Source organism: Melospiza melodia, chromosome 13 (assembly GCF_035770615.1).
Source record: "Melospiza melodia melodia isolate bMelMel2 chromosome 13, bMelMel2.pri, whole genome shotgun sequence".
Classification (NCBI taxonomy): Eukaryota; Metazoa; Chordata; class Aves; order Passeriformes; family Passerellidae; genus Melospiza; species Melospiza melodia.
This window is the reverse complement of record NC_086206.1, coordinates 16267488-16284024: the sequence shown is the minus strand read 5'-3', so window position 1 is coordinate 16284024 and position 16537 is coordinate 16267488. Positions and strand designations below refer to the sequence as shown.

The 16537-nt window shown below is 51.7% G+C and overlaps 1 protein-coding gene across 3 annotated transcripts in view; it reads left to right on the top strand.

The window, feature by feature from the left end:
* CPNE2 (copine 2) overlaps positions 1-16537 on the top strand; it is a 45779-nt gene that overhangs the window by 23666 nt on the left and 5576 nt on the right. For all 3 annotated transcript variants that reach the window (XM_063168014.1, XM_063168012.1, XM_063168013.1), the window contains exons 6-14: positions 2368-2451; positions 5422-5511; positions 5723-5821; positions 6604-6690; positions 6862-6921; positions 9654-9787; positions 10457-10511; positions 14728-14779; positions 15704-15837. In XM_063168014.1, the coding sequence (XP_063024084.1) occupies positions 2368-2451; positions 5422-5511; positions 5723-5821; positions 6604-6690; positions 6862-6921; positions 9654-9787; positions 10457-10511; positions 14728-14779; positions 15704-15837 (795 nt within the window). The remainder of the gene's footprint in view (positions 1-2367; positions 2452-5421; positions 5512-5722; positions 5822-6603; positions 6691-6861; positions 6922-9653; positions 9788-10456; positions 10512-14727; positions 14780-15703; positions 15838-16537) is intronic.

Here is a 16537-nt window from a genome sequence, read left to right as displayed (position 1 = left end):
CAGCTGTGGGAGGTGGGTAAAACTTGTTTAAGCTTAGGAAAGACAGTGGAAAATTGAATAAACAAAAGAAAGCCAAGGCTAAGGTTGCAGCCTGGGGAGTTGCAGCATCTGGTAGCACACAGCATGGGGCTGGGAGCACAGCTGCAGACTCAGACATAATAGGGAGGGCCTGGATCTCACAGGACTTTGTGGTGGGGTCAGGGATCATCTTCAGTGCACACACCAAGCTGAAGCTGTGCTCATCCCTTACTGTGCCACAAAGCCAGCCTGGAGCAGTGCTCAGCCCCAGGCAGCTCCTTCTGCCATGGCTGCCCTGAGGCTGGGATCTCTTTGAGGCTGCAGGCAGGTCCTCCTCCCCATCACATTCCATCCTCTCCACCTGCATCTCACCACCTTGATTTAAATGTTGAAACTGCAAAGCAGGAGCATGTCAGCAGCAGATTCAGCCTGGGGCTCTCATACCTCATGATCGCTTCTTGGGAGAGTTGTTGGAAGATAAAATATCTTGCAGAAGAGGAGACATTTCCACCTGGGACCAGCCATGGGGAGCCCAGGGCTGTCTGTGCCACCACAGCAGTGGGAGGGAACAGTGATGCTTCAGCATGGCTGGGGGACAGCAAGTGCTGTAGGCCAGGGCTGCTGCTGGAAGCTGTGATTGAGAGAGCTGTATCTGTGATTTGGGGAGCTGTATCTGCTGGAGGTGCCAGCTCCACCCTCCTTCTCCATGGTGTGTTAAAGCCAGTTTGGATCATTTCACTTCTTGGATTGATTTGCAGATCGATCCGGCCTGCTGAGCTCCTTTGGTTGCTCAGTTTCCACCTCCTGCCAGGTTTGCAGGGGTGAGATGTGGGTGGGTTTGATGTTTCAGAATAGCAGCCCACAATCTTGTGGCTTGGAGGCATCTCCCACCCTGCTTTGAACAGAACAAGGCTGACTGGACTTGCAGGCCAGGCTGATCCACGTGGGATGGCAGCAAATCCTTCAAAGCTCCCAGTGCCTCCTCCAGCCCACGCTGGGCTGCTGGGGAAGCTGCCTTGGTTGGAGGTGAAGCCAGCACAGACAGGGTCAGGCACCACCACTGGTTCTTTAATCCATCTGTGAAGCCTGCAAGTGCCAAGCCCAGGTGGTGGGTGAGCAGGATCAGAGCTGTGCTATAGCCACAAAGCAGCAGAAGGAATGGCTTGTGTTTCTATCCTACAAATGTGTGAAAAAGGGTAGGGAAAAAAATAGCCTCATCTCACTAGAGAGCCTTTATGGTCTGCTACTCTGCAGAAGAATTTTGACTGAAGCAAGTTGTAGTTTCCCCAGGCCAAAACACTTTGCAGTGATTTACTTTCCTGGCTGGCTTCAGAAACAGGATTTACATGGAAATGTTGATGGATTTTCTGCTGGGACATTGCTAGGACCCATGTGCATCCCAGCTGCCATCTCCTGGGCTTGCTGTGGACAGGAGGTCCTGGAGTGTCCACGTTTCCTCCTTCCCCATGCACAGCCCCTCACATCCCCACTGCATCACTCAGAAGCACAAGCCCATAAAAAGTTCCTCCAGCTCCTTGAAGGATTCAGACACCCACCCTCCTCTAGGAGGAAAACCCAGCTGAAATAACTTAAATTCTCCATAGATTGTCTGGAATATCTGGGATTTGGTTTCTTCTTAGCAACTCCTTGGGGGTTTTTTTCTGAATGGGAACGAAGCTCTGCCTAGAAAAGCTGGAGTTTCCCTGTCGGTGCCTTCCTCCTCCCGAGGCAGCCCCCGAGCTGATCCCAGCAGGGCTGTGTGTGTGTGTGCACGTTCCCATGAAGCAGAGCCTTTGTGGGGGGATTATCTGAGGAGATGCTGGCAGCAGAGGCAGCACACACTGACTCAGGGCTGCTAGCTCAGGGTGTTACATGATCCCTGTCAACACCAGGGCAGCTCGCTCCTTAAAGACTTCCTCTGCTTATGCTTTGCTGCTGTGTGTAGGAGGGTGGATTTTCTTCCTTTCTCCCCCAAGACATGCACTTCAAAATTCTGGTTTTTCCTCTGAGGCGTTGGATGTTTTTCCAAGCCCAAATGCAGCTGCCTCCCAGCTGGGGTTGTTTTCTGTGGCATCTGTGTCCAGAGAGCTCCTTGGGTACAGGCACACGCTGGGGTGCCAACACACCCAGCTCACAAAATGTGCTGGGGAAATCCAGGGGATTCACACAGCCAGGAATTCACACAGCCAGGACACTGCCTGTGGGTGCTGCCTGTTTGCCAGAGTGCCTGACCTGGCCCCACGAGGACAGGAGAGTGTCTGCAGGGCTGGCAGAGACACAGAAACATCTCCCTTGGACCTCTGCTGCTTGCAGAGCACCACGTAACCCATCCTGTTCTTCTCCCTCCAGGATCTTTTTGGGAAGTCAGACCCCTTCTTGGAGTTTTATAAACCAGGTGATGATGGGAAGTGGATGCTGGTTCACAGAACAGAGGTGAGCAAAACTCCAACGTGAGCTGCTGAGACACCTCCATCCTCACATCAGCTCCTCTTGCCCTTCATGGTGTTGTCTCGTCCATTGGTTGTAGACCAGGGTGGGATCCAGGGATTTCAAAACCTCACAGCTCTCTTCCTGGTGTCCAACTGAGGCTGCTGAACCCCCGCAGATGAAGATTCACTGGGGCCAGAAAAGTCTTGAAATCTTTTCTGTGTCCTGCTATATCCAGCAGGCAGAGAGGGAGATGGTCTTGAAGCCTGTGATAATCTCCAGTCTCATCCTGGGCTTAGACTGAGCCCTGGGCCACTCTCCCTCCAATTTCAGGAGCATTAGGGTGAGCTGTGACCTGGGGAGATGGTGGAGAGAAGGTGATGTGAGGTGGGGAAAGGTTAAAATGAGCTTTTTCCCCACCTCCACCTGAGCTGGGTGTTGAGGCACCTCCAGTTTCAGAGCATGAGCACCCTACTCGTGTCTCTCATGAGCCAGAGCCACAGCCAGGGAGGCACAGAGCTGTGCCAGGGTCTTGGTGGGTCTGAGCAGGGCCAGCTGACCCCTCCTCTCCCTCATTTATACCTGCTGTGCTAATTTGGTCTGAGCTGGTCATGTTCTCAAGCTGCTAAAGCCAGTGATGTTAGGAATACCAGGCAGGGAGAAAAAGGCTGGATTTTGCTTTAACAATGGACTAATAAGTACTTTTCAACGGCTTTCTTTCTTCTCCTCAGAGCTCGTTTCAAGGCTCTTTTTAGTTTGCACATAGTTCCTGGCAGCTGGCAGAGAGAGGGGGGGGAATCACTGGAGGGGGGACTCAGCAGCTTCCATGGCAGAGCAAGAGAGCTCCATCTCACCCCATCTCACCCCCTTCTTTCTCCATCCCTTTTCTTGTCCCCTCAAAGCCTGCTTAAGGAGTTGTACCACCACAGGCAACTGCTGTAACAAAACACAGGGGGAGCTCAGGTGGAAGGAGAAAGTGGTGTTTGTTCACAGAGTCTCTCCATATGTTTGGTTTTACCACTTCTGTGCAAAGTCCATGAGGATTTCCTTCCCTCACACACCCACATGCACGTGAGCACCAGGATGTGGGTAATGCCTTGTGCCCTGTGGTACCAACACAGGCCATCCTTACAGCTCTGCTGTTTATTTTCTGGTGCTTTCCCACACACCTTTCCATGCATATTTAGCTCACATCAACCTTAGTATTTCTCCTGTGGGAGCAGGCTGAGACCTCACTTGTTTTTTCCCTCGTGATTCAGTGTGTGTAGCTGGGTTTGACTCAACAAGATGTGTTTCTCAGATGTGGGGGATTGGAGTGGCCCCCAGCCCTTCCTTCTGGAGAGGCATGGGGAGGTGACTGTGCCCCAGCCATTGCTGGGATCCCTAAAAGCCTGTCAGGTTTGTGGGGAGCAGATGTCTGTGCTGGTGTTCCCTCTGCCCATTGTCCTGTCTCACTGGATCAAGGTCTAGACAAGTTTTCTTTCAAGTAATGGATGCTCCAACAGCCTCCACCTTTCCAGCCCTGCATACATCCAGCTGCCCTGAGAGGGTACCATGGTAGGTCATCCATCCCTGGAAGAGTCCAAGGCCAGGCTGGATGGGTTTTGAAGCAGCCTGGTCTAGTGGAAAGTCCCTGCCCATGGTGGGGGATTGGAACTGGATGATCTTTAAGGCCCCTTCCAACCCATACCATTCTGTGATGCTGTGACCATCTTTGTGTTTTGAGGCTGGACACAAAGAAATAAAATTCTCCATTCTTTCAGCTTGCAGTGCAGGAATAGAACCAGCTTTCAGTGTGGTGCTGGCATTTCCCCTGCCCCAGCAGACAGGGCAGGTGTGACAGGGCAGGAGGGGTGCTCTGCTGCAGCTTGCTGTCCAAGCACAGGTGTGAGTGCTCAGCTGGAGCTCTGGATCCTCCCCCACCCACCCTGGTGACCTGGCAGCATCCTGGGCTGTGTGGGCTCCCCTGTTCTCCCAGGCTCCTGCAGGAGGTGTTTGTAAATTCAGCTGAACTGTTCCTGCCCTGTCGGGGTTTCCCCACTCTCAGGCAGAGCCTGGCTGTCACACAAGATCCCAGGTGCTGTGCAGGTGTTTGCCCACAGCAGCAGCCATGGATCTCTTCCTCCCTGCTCTGTGCAGTGACTGTCCCAGCTGCAGAGATCCAAGCTCCTTCACACCAGAATCCCCCGTGGTTACTTTGCACAGAAAAGGGTTAATTTGCTGCCTGTGCCTGGCTTTCTGAACATCCCTGTGAATCTCTCTTTATGAGCACCACACCTCGGTGAAAAGGGATCTTTGCCTGCCCTGCAGGCACCTCTGATGTTCACAGCATGTGCCTGGAGCCCGCTCCAGTTTGCTCAGGTTTCTACTAAGCAATTGCATTCTCTCAGGAAATGTCAAAAAGCATCAATTAATATTTCTCCAGCCCAGGCAGCAGATGTTACACAGATGAGACAAGAGAGCTTAATGTGCCCCGGGCTGATTTGGCTTTCCAGGGCTGCTTGCAGCATCTTGCTGCTCCATCTTCTCAGTGGTCAGAGCCCAGATGGATTCTGGCTGTGTTTGGGGGCTGGGGGGCTCTAAGCCATGAGCAGGGGGCAAGCAGAGGATGCAGAGGGCAGAAATAGCAGGGGGGTTGTGCAGTGAGTGGCTGTGCCCATGCTCAGGCATTGCTGTGCCCCTGCTGCCCAGTGTGCCACAGCTGTTCTCTCAGGCACAGTTCCTTAATTCCTCCCATGGGTGGATAAATCACCCAGAGCAATGAAAACAAACCTGGTTTAACTCACACCTGCTGCAGCCTGAGAAGGGGAAGCTGCTGTGTCTCAGTTATGGAGGCAGGGGAGGGCTGAGACAGCTTGCCTGGCCTGGCCCACCAGGAGCTGCTTCAGGGTCACCCTTGGAGATGTGTCCCTGCTTTGTCCTGGTCTGTACCTGTGGGTGTGCCCATGGTGACAGCATCCTGTGCTTCCCCTGCAGGTGATCAAATACACCCTGGACCCTGTCTGGAAGCCATTCACTGTGCCTTTGGTGTCACTGTGTGATGGAGAGATGGAGAAGATGATAAAGGTAATAAAAATAAAGGTAGTGGGGAGCCCTCTTGGGGATCACCCTCTGGGGTTGACTCTCAAACATCTGAACCCCCATGGCTGCCTTATTAACAAACCCCAAAGCAACAAAAAATTCCTTGTTTGGGGTCTCCAGCAGGAGAGGCTGGGGACTCCAGCAGCTCTGGCAGGAGGTGGTTGCTGCTCCTGAGGTTTTGCTCCTTCCACCCCAGGTGGTGTGCTACGACTACGACAGCGATGGGGGACACGACTTCATCGGGGAGCTCCAGACCTCGGTGGCCAGGCTGTGTGAAGCCCAAGATGCCTCTCCTGTAAGTGCTGACATGCTTCTGGGGAAGAATGAGGAAGGGGCTCCTCAGGGTTCATGGTAGACTTTGGTACTTGCACCCTCAGTCTGTGCTCAGAAGGGGCCAAGTCCAAGTTCCTTCCTCCTTCCACCCGCACCATGAGTGACCCAGGCTGTTGCTCAAACATCTGAGCTGGGGAGAGCTGAGGCAGACTTTGCTGCAGATCAGGTTCTGCTGGGTGTCTGCAGCAGCACCCATGATATGGAGGTGCCCTGTGGTTTGGAGGGGCAGAAGGGGAGCTGTGACTTGCTGCTGGGGCTGCATCTGCAGCAGGGGCAGCCTGGTTCCCATTAGTGCAGCTCAACAGCAGTTTTGTGCCAAAGGTGTCCCCATTCTGCCCTGCAGTGCTGGCCAAGATCCTTGGTAGGTGCCTCCTGGTTGAAGGGGTGCTGTGAAGACCCCTGCATAGCAGAGCTTTGCACTGCTGTCTCCGCCAGGGTTGCAGGCCAGGAGATCTTGGCCAAGGCATGGAGAGGTGTGAAACACCATGTGTGGTGCATTGTGTCTCCTGCCTGGGGAAACTGAGGCACAAAGGCATGAAAGTGCTCTGTCTAGGACTGCACAAGGTGCTGGTGCCAGAGGCAGGCATTGAGCCCATTTTTCCTCTGGATTTGCAACCAGGCAATAAAATCTTCCTCCTCTTCACTGGAGGGAGGCTGCCCCCAGGCCATGCTGCTGGTGGCATCTGCAGCCACGGGCACAGCCCAGCCCTGCTCTCACACCAGGGCCTGGCTCGTGTGTTACAGCTTGAGCTGGAGTGCATCAACCCCAAAAAGCAAAAGAAGAAAAAGAATTACAAGAACTCTGGGATCATCATTGTCAAGTCCTGCAAGGTGAGTGTGTTACTGAGAGGTTTCCTTCAGCCCTGACTGAGCTTGGGTCTTCTCCAGCTCCTCCCATCCCTTATCCTCTGCCTCCCTTGTGTTTCCAAGGGCCTGCATAGCCTGAATAATGATGACAATTGCTGAAACACTGCTTTTTTTTTTTGTTTTTTTTTCATTCAGATAACCAGAGATTTCTCCTTCCTGGACTACATCCTGGGAGGCTGCCAGCTGATGTTCACTGTAAGGACTTTTGCTTCTCTTTGCCCAGTAGTAGTCTCACCTATGTGATGGGCAGAACTGGGGAGTGAGGTTCTGTGTGAGGTTTGGCACCAGCTTGGGGTGACAGGAGCTGCCCATTTTGCTGTTAAACCATGTGGGTTTGGGGATTCTGGGGATGCTGAGGTACATCCAGTAGCATGGAGGGAGCTGGCTGGGCTTTGGCTGAAGGCCAGACTTTCAAAAAGACCCTTCTGACCCTTCACAAAGTGTCACCAACTTCTGCCTCTATTTCAAGGTTTAACCACCCTCATTTTTTATGGCAGCTCTCCTTATTCTGAGCCCATCTAGGAGGCTTTGGGATGTTATAGAGATGTTTTTCTGCATTTTTACTGACATTTCCACCTTTTTTCAAGCTGAACCACAGCTTGTCAGGAGTAAATAAGCAAGAACATGTCAGTCCTGAGTGAAACCACCACAACACAGAAGTGGGCTTCTCAATTTCTGCAAACTTTCCTGGTGCGGTACCCAGAGATCTGCAGGCACTCACAGTTAGATCAGTTTGTATTTTGTTGTTTTTTCTGAAAACATGATGGGGGAAGAGTAGGAGGAGGAGGAAGAGTTGCCATAGGAACAGCAATGATTGGGAGAGCTTTTTGTGTGCTGCTCTGCCTCTGTGTGCTTTGCTCTGGGTGCTGGAGAGTGAATAGAAGAGAAAATCAGGGAATTTATTGGTAGTACAGAGCCCTTGTGTGAATTAGGTTTGAATGCAGAAATTTTCCCCCCATCTAAAGATCTGCTGGTTATTGGAGGGCTCCTCCTCCTCCTCCCAAGGCATCTGTGGTCCAAAGGGTGTGTTTCCAAAGGGAGCACTGCAGAAACACCTGAGCTGGCAGGAGGATGCTGCACACACCCCCTGCAGTTTGGAAAGGCCACTGCTGCCCTCCCCACCGAGGGAGGGAAGGGGGTTTGGGCTCAGCTGTGTGCCCTGTGTTGGAAGCAGAGCAGCTGTGTCCCTGTCAGACCCAGTGCCTGAGTGCTGCTCTTGGTGACACTGCTTGCACCACCACGGCCCCTGCCTGTCTCACTCCACCCCACGCCGTGCCTCAGTTTCCCTCTTGCTCTCTGGCTATGGTGGCTTGGCCAGAGCTGGGTGCAGGGGTGTTCCAGAGGTGAACCACTGGTTTGGTGAGGCTGTACAGTGTGACAGTGTTCACAGGGGTCTCAGGTTGAGGGAAGAGACCAGGATCTGACTCCATGTTTCAGAAGGCTGATTTATTATTTTATGATATATGTTATATTAAAACTATACTAAAAGAATAGAAGAAAGGATTTCATCAGAAGGCTGGCTAAGCTAAGAATAGAATAGGAAGGAGTGATAACAAAGGCTCTGTCTTGGACTTTCTGTCTGAGCCAGCTGGGCTGTGATTGGCCATTAATTAGAAACAACCGACATGGGCCAATCAAAGATCCACCTGCTGCATTCCACAGCAGCAGATAATCAATGTTTACATTTTGTTCCTGAGGCCTCTCAGCTTCTCAGGAGGAAAAATCCTAAGGAAAGGATTTTTCATAAAAGATGTCTATGACAGTACAGTTGTTTGACAAAGAAGTAAGGTGTTCATGGAACCATAGAATGGTATGGGTTGGAAGGGACCTTCAAAGATCATCTCATTCCATCCCCCTGCCATGGACCAACTTGCCCAGGGCAGCTTCCATTGGACCATCTTGCCCAGGGCTTTGTCCAACCTGGCCTTAAGCACTTCCAGGGATGGAGCAGCCACAGCTTCTCTGCACAACTTGTGCCTCACCACCCTCATTGTGCAACATTTCTCCCTTATCTCCAATCCAAACCCACACTCTGGCAGTTTAAAACACGCTCCCTTGTCCTGCCATGCCCTTTTTCCAGCCACCCTGGCACAAGGTGGTGGCACATCCTGGGCTGTGATGTCCTCCTGCCCCAGCCAGGCCAAGGTCCCTTCTCAAGCAAACTGCCATTTGTCCTCTCCCATTATGGATACAGAGCAAAATCTCTCTCAAAATCCCTGAGCTCGATTTAGGCACTGGAGTTATTTTGGGTTTTGCCTCTTGCAAAGCAAACCAGTCGAGTGCAGTCACGCTGCCTGTTTGCCTGGTCCCAGCTCTTCCTTCCCAGTCACATCAGATTGGGTGGCTCAGCATCTCTCCTCTCCTGGCCAGATTTATCTGGGTCTGAGATAGGCATTTCTACAAATGCCTTTAAATAGAAAGCCTAATTTAGTGCCTTCCTGACAGAGTCCCCTGAGAGCTCAGCATATATTGGTCCCTGGGGAAGCCTGGTGAAGAGCTGGTCTTCCTGCCTGCAGGGAAAGGTCTGCTCAGGGCTCTGATGCTTTGGTCAAAGACCTTGAGATCCAGATACCCTGGTGGCCCTGGCTGCCCTGGTGGCCCTGGGGCTGCTCAGTTCCTGATCCCTGGGAGATGGGAGTGAGAATCCTCAGCTGGAGGAGGTGGTGGCTTGTTCCAGGAGTAGGGGCTGCTTGAGGACGCCTTGTGTGATGCTCATTGGTGAAAACTGGAGGGGAAAGAGTGAATGACTTTGCCTAATGTAATATTTAATCAATTTCTTGCAAGAAATGGATTTTGTTAAACTTTTTCCAAAGTTTGAGGTTTGAGGGAACTGTGTGTGGGCCTCACAGCAGTGGAGGATTGGTGGTCAGGTCTCTGGTGGCATTTGCTAACAGAGGATGGGTTTATGCCTCTCTCTTGTTCTCCAGGTTGGGATTGACTTCACAGCTTCCAATGGGAACCCCCAGGAGCCCTCCTCTTTGCACTACATCAACCCCCTGGGCACAAACGAGTACTTGTCAGCCATCTGGGCTGTGGGCCAGATCATCCAGGACTATGACTCGTAAGCACCGTGCCCTTCTGCCACCACCCCTGTCTGCAGATGTTTCCCTGGCTTCCCAAGAGGCTTCTGGGATGCATCTGCCTTGATCCAGGGCTTAGTAGTACCTTAAGGATGTTATTTACCATAAACTTCAGGATGCAGGAGGAGAGGGTTGGGACAGGCTTTCTCCTCTCCCCCCACTGCTGCTGTGGAGGGGAAGGATGTTAGCAGAGGTGGAACATCCTCTCCTGGGGGCAGGTGCTCTCAGCTTGCTGTTGTTTACTGCCAGAGCTGTGACCCCAGACTGCCTCATTCCTCAGACATCCTGGGGAGTGGAGGAAATATCAAAAAAATATCATCTCAGACACTGATAGAGAAAACAAAGCAGAAGTCTGTTGTTCTCACTGTGATGGCTTTTGTGACCAAAATGGATTGCTCACTTTTTAAAATCTCCAGGGTTACATGCCTGCAAGAGATGCAGTGTTTGGGCAAGAGGATGTTCCTGGTCTCTGTGGGAAACAGAGCAAAGCTGGACTCCTTTTTCTCTAAAGATCAAATCCAAGGGGGAATATCTGTTCTCTCTTGAGAATGTTTATCTCCCATTGAAAAGCACTGCATGTTTTGGGAGAAGCTGTGCAAGCCTGCTCTGTGTGTGTCAGTACACCCATATGTCTTCCTCCTTCTCTTTAGGGACAAGATGTTTCCTGCTCTGGGATTCGGCGCCCAGCTCCCGCCAGACTGGAAGGTGAAGTGCTGGGGCCACCTGAGTGTTTGAGATGGGTTTGTCCTGAAATTGCCTTGGCAGGCGCAGAACTGCCAGGGCTTGGTCAGGGAAAAGCTGCTGGGGAGAGGGGGAAAGGGCAGCTGTGGAATCTCAGCCGGTGGGATGTGTCAGTGTGGGTGGGCAGCAAGGCAGGGATGGGGCACAGGCAGCCCGTTCCTTCATTCTGCACTGGCATGAAAGCAGCAGCTCCCTGGCATTAATAGGCAGAGCCAGGCATTGATTCATTTTCCTGGCAGAAGGCAGGAACGATTCTGGGGAAGGGAAAAGGCCTCTGGATGAATGTGTCAGACGGCAGCTAAGTGTGGAAGGGGGCTGGGAGCTTGGGAGCCTTGATTTGATGCTGCACAGGCAGAACCTGCAAGGGCAGAAGCAAAGGAGCCTTCCCAAAAATCCACCTTGATCTTTGGTTAGGATCAGACACTGGTTCTACAAGGGCTGAGCTGCACATCCCGCTCTTCTGGAGGGCAGGGAATGGGGCTGTTCCTGCAGCCTGGCTGGCAGATGGGGAGCATCTTCTCAGGGCTGAGACAATGTGCTGGGACACCACCACCATTAATTACTGGCTGGCTCTTCTGGCTGCTCTTTGCTCACGCCCTTTGTGTGCATTTTCTTTCTGCTTGCTGCTTTTGAGGCGTTCCCAGCTCCAGGCTGGGGTTGGATCTCAGCGAGCCCTTTGTGTTCTGTGGGAGGGGAGCTGTGCTCTGGGCTGAGCACAGCAGGGCATGTAAGTCATGAGCAGCTGGGAGCTGGGCTGGGAAGCTCATCCCTGCCAGCCCTCGTGGCTGGGGATGTCCTGCCTGCTCCAGCTTTGTGCTTTTCCCTGCCCTCCCAGCAGCCAGAATTTCTATGACTCAAGTGGGAGCTCTTGCTGTTTGCCAGCCACAGAAGGAGATCCCTCCATGTGCACTTTGGAGCTGATTCATCCTCCTTGGCCTGCAAATGTCTCTGGTCTGTCACTTTACCACTTTTGTTGGGAAAATCTAGGTAAGCAGCTTCCAAGGTCTAAGAGCCTGCTGCTGCCAGGGATTTGTTACTTGGGGAGGAAAATGGGAATGGCAAATGCAGTAGGCATGGAAAGGGCACAGCAGCTCAGGATTGTCACAGAGAGCATCCTGTGTGTGAGTCAGTGCCCACAGGAAGGGCATTGCTGTGTTGGAAACAGCCCTTCTGGCAAGACTGGAGGTGGATACTGGGTTAAGGATGAGAGCTGGGGGCTCTGCACCTGCCTCCTGTGGGCTAGAAGATGCTCTGTAAAAGCTACCAGAAAAAATACCTTGTTTTCCCCAGAATTATTTCTAAGCCCAAATAAAGCCCAGTGGGGAGCAACTTCTTCCTCCCCAGGTGCTTGGGCCATGCCTACAGGTCACCCATGACCCATCAGTTGTCTCATGTTATCAGTGAGGCCATCCCTGGTGCATCTCCCTGCACCACTCCAGCTCTCTCTAAGCATCACTGGCTCCACTCACTCATTAATGATTTTTTGGCTGTCAAGGCTCATTGTGTAATTCCAAAGCCAAAGCAGCAGCTCTTCATGAAATCCTGTGCCCTGTGTGACAGTGGACAGAAATCAGGGACCCTCAGACCCAAGCAAAGATTGCCAGGAGACACAAGAGGTATAAATGGTGCTTTGTGCTCCCGTTGCCATGGCTCCCCCAACGCTTCTCCGGCGCCCGTCGGAGCGAGATGTTTCACACACAAAAGTCGCGTTGGAAATGTCAAAGAACATCTTTGTAGCCATGTAACAGCTCTGTGGAGAGCCTTGAGTGGCTTCCTAGTAGGGAACAGCAGAGGGGAGCAGATGGGTTGTGCTTTCTGGGGGATGAGCAAAGGCAAAGCAGCAGCAGACAGGGGGATTCTAAATGTTGGAGCCACACCAGTCACCTGGGTTTGGGAGATGGGATTAGCCAAAAGGTGGTGGTTTGACTGATGTGAAACCTCCAAGGCTTTCCATCCTGTTGCCATATTTATATTTACATCTTGCATATATTTTATATATATGTATAGGCAAACTGAGTCATGGCAGCGATGGGATTCCTTCTGAAGGTGGCAGAGAACCCTCTGTGAGGTTCTTCTTACCCTTTGGGGTGGTTCAAAAGTTTCTCCCTCTGAGTTAGTTACTGGGGAATGGGATACCTGTAGGTGCTCCATGTACATTTAGCTGGCTTCCACAGAAACTGTTTTCAAAGTACAAGCTGAATAGGGAATGACATCCTTTCTTTTAAGTTTTTTGTTGTTTTGAAGCCCTCCTGTTGATTTTTTTAGGAGATATGTATATGTAGATATGTATTTTTATATATATGTAAAATTCATAAAAACTCCAGAGGAGGTTTTGCAGCATTTCTGCCACGTAGGGGTTCGGCTCTGTAGACAGTGAGGAACACAGCTTGAAACCATTTCATTGCTTCTTAAAAGAAAGAGAAACCCCTCTTTTGCAGAGCAAAACATGGAAATATTTCTGCCTGCCTTGTCTATAAATACTCATGACAGAATTTTGAACATCTTCTAAAAAAAAGCAAGCTCGTTTACAACCACAAGTCAACTGAATTACTGAATTTGGGTGTATTGCCCAAAATGAAGGCTTCTGTGAGAAGGGATGTATGCAAAACACAGTGATATATTCAGCTTGTCTCTACCCTGGTGGCTGTGGGTGCTCTGCAGGCCTGGAGAGACCTGAGCAGGCTGTGGTCGGTCACCACTCAGGCAGCCCATCAGCTTTGCAGAATGGGGAAGGCTTTTGGTTGACTTTGCTTTTGTTTGGTTGCTGTTTCCCACCCCACAGCCTCTTGTAAGAACAGTTTCTGCTGCTTTGGACACAATGCCCAGCATAATTGGAAAGTCTGAATCAGACGCGTGTTGCGTTCGCAGCCTCGGGCGGGCTCTGCCTTCAGACAGCTCTGGAGGACACTCGTTTCTGCCAGCACTGGGAATTTGTGTGTCCCAAAGCAATTCCCTTGCTGGAAAGCTCAGCAATCCTCCACCCTTCCGAGAGGGAGACAATATCCTTGTTTTGTAACACTGGCACAAACAGGGTGGGAGCTTTTTGTTTCAGAGGCCTTGAGCTGGTGGCCTGAAGGCCCAAATCACCCCTTCAACTTTCAGAGGTGCTGGGAGAGACAGTTGCACATCCTTGATGCTCCTAGTCTTATTTTCTTCTTAGAGTGCCTAAATTGCTGGGAGCAGAGTGGGGAATGTCTAACCCCACATATCTGGTTGTTCTTGACCCACACCAGCACTGGAAAGGTTCACATGGAAGCCAGGATCCTCTCTTGCAACTGGGCTGTTGAACTTTCTGTGCTGCTGAGACAGGTCCAAAGCAACTGCTGTCCAGTGCACCAGCCAGGGATCAAGGTGTGAGGGCTCTCTGCTCATGCCACAAAACCTTTTTGCAAAACCAGCTCCCTCTGAAAGCTTGAAAGGAGGTGTTGGAAAAGCCAAAGGGTCTTGGATGTGCTGTGGTGGAAGGATGGGTTCATAGGCAATGAAAACCAGCTCAGGTTGTGCTGTCCATCACACCCAAGCTTTCACATCGCCTCTCCCACACTGCCTTTCACCCTCATGCTGACCCAGAGGATGAAGTGAATCAGCTGCTGGTTTGCCATTGTACCTGACATGCCAGACCAGATCTTCAGCACAGCTCACTCTGCGCCTTCTTCCCTCCTGCTGCATCATCCTTGTGCAGAGAGATGGGGAATGGAGATGCTGCCAGGACTGGCACTCCCTGTGATGAGTTTGAGTTTTCTCTCTTTAAAACCTGCAGCAGGATGAAGTAATTTCTCCTAGTGACTGGTGAGATGGCACAGCTGGCTGGGAGCATCCCTTCCCCTGCTTCCCCTCTGGGCAGCCCGCAGGAAGCCACGTGGACAGACCTGCTGTGATAACTGTGGGAGAATGTCTGGTGTGGTAATTTCAGGAGGCTCCATGATGAGGGCGCTGGAGAACTGATTCATCCTCAAGTGCTGCTCAGCCCTGACCACGTTTGTGTTTGCTGTTTGGGTAGCAGAGGGCTGGGAAGTGTCACTGACCCAGCAGTTGTGTGGACCATAACTCTGTGGCCACCTGGTTCTGCTCCAGGGGAGCATCACACTTAAACCAGCCCTGTAGCATCAGCTGAACTGTTAGTGAGCTGCCTGCCTTGCACTGACCCTCCAAATTAACTTGGGTCTTTTCTTCTCCACAGGTATCCCATGAGTTTGCCATTAACTTCAACCCCAGGAATCCATTCTGTTCAGGTAAGCATCTGCCAGTCCTTTAGGACTCCTCAGATGCCTTCAGTGCCTTCTGTCCTTCCTCTGCATTTCTTCAGTAACTCCTTCATCCCTGGGTGTGTTCAAGGCCAGGTTGGATGGGGCCCTGATCAACCTGATCTGCCGGGTGGCGTCACCACCCATGCCAGTGTGGTTGGCACTAAGAGGATCTCTAAGGTCCCTTCCAACCTGAATCATTCCATGATTCTGTGATCATGGGGATTTTTCAAGGCATGTTCAGGGACAGACATGAATGGTGAAGCAGAGCACACACTAAAGGCAGACTCAGAGGAAAGCACAGAAAATTTGGGGCTGTGTAGGAAGGCCCAGGGTAAGCTGCAGCTGGATTCAGACTGTGTAAAATCCGCCTTCGCTCTGCTGTCTGGTGTGTCCTACCAGCCGTCTGCTCCCCCTGCAAGGCTGCAAGAAACACAAGGCCTGCTCAGCAGATGGGGAATTCAGACTCAGTGCTCCATTTAGCAGCTGATAGCTGCTCACAGTGATGGCTGAAGGACTGCTCAAATCCTGAGTGGTAAGGGCTACTACCTATACTAGGGCTTCCGTGGACCCTCTATCTGTTTTTGGTTATGTTCAAGGACCAGGAGTTGATTTTCTTTTCGCTCCTCCTCCTTGGCTGATTCTGAGATTTTTTCACAGTCCTAAGGAATGCTTTCATTGACTGTGGGTCCTTAGAGGGCTTCCCTACCACACAAGGTCTGAGGACCCTCTACAAAGTGACTGAAGAGCAAAGCTTGGATATTCAGAAATTTGGGATGAGTCAGGCAGGAAGTGGGGGGAATGGATCTGACTTCAGCTCCATGACAGCATGAGCCAATGATTCTTGGTTGGGTTTGCTGTGGTCCTGAGTTGTGACCCCCTGTAATGCCTGTTTCTCTGCTTTCCCTGAAGGTGTGGAGGGCATTGTCCAAGCATACTCTGCCTGCCTGCCCCACATCCGCTTCTACGGCCCCACCAACTTCTCGCCCATCATCAACCACGTGGCTCGTTTTGCAGCTCAAGCCACCCAACAAGAAACTGCATCTGTAAGTCTGTGAGATTCCATGATCTGATGGCAATCCTGGTGGCTCTGGGCTGGGGAACACAAACCCTGAGCTGGGTTTCATGTCTTTCCCTTGTCTGTGGGTCCAGCCTTGCCAGTGCTGACCAAGGTGTGCCCTTAGGGGTGTGAAGAGCATCTGGAGTCTGCAAGATGGAGCTCCCTTGGGTCCCTATGGCAGCAGGCTGCCCGTGGAGGATGGCAGATCTGGCCCCTGGCTTTTGCTGGCCAAAACAGTTCAGCTTGGGCACCAGCAGTTGCATGGCACAAGATTTTGGGGTAAAAGCTCCCCTCATTCCTGCCTGGAGCAAAGGAGGATCACACTGAAAGCCTATTCCTCATGAGGACCTTTCCCAGCCTTGCTGTGAGTGCTGTTGCTCTTCCCAGCTCCAGGCATAAGGAAATACTGAATTTGCTTTAATTCAGCACAGATCCAGGTCCTCATTTTTTTGTTTTCTGTGTTGTCAGTGGGGGAGGGAGAGCCCACGGGCTCAGCACTGAGCAGAGGCACTAATCATATGCAAATTGCACCCCTCTGCTGGCACTAATAGTTTAATCAAGGGAGATTTTAAATAATGGGCACTAATAGTGCCGTCAGAGGCAAGCCTGGCTTGGCTCGGGTGGATTTTTGGCAGCACAAAGCGTTATTGATGAGGGATCTCACTCCCCCGGGGTCCTCTCCTCTT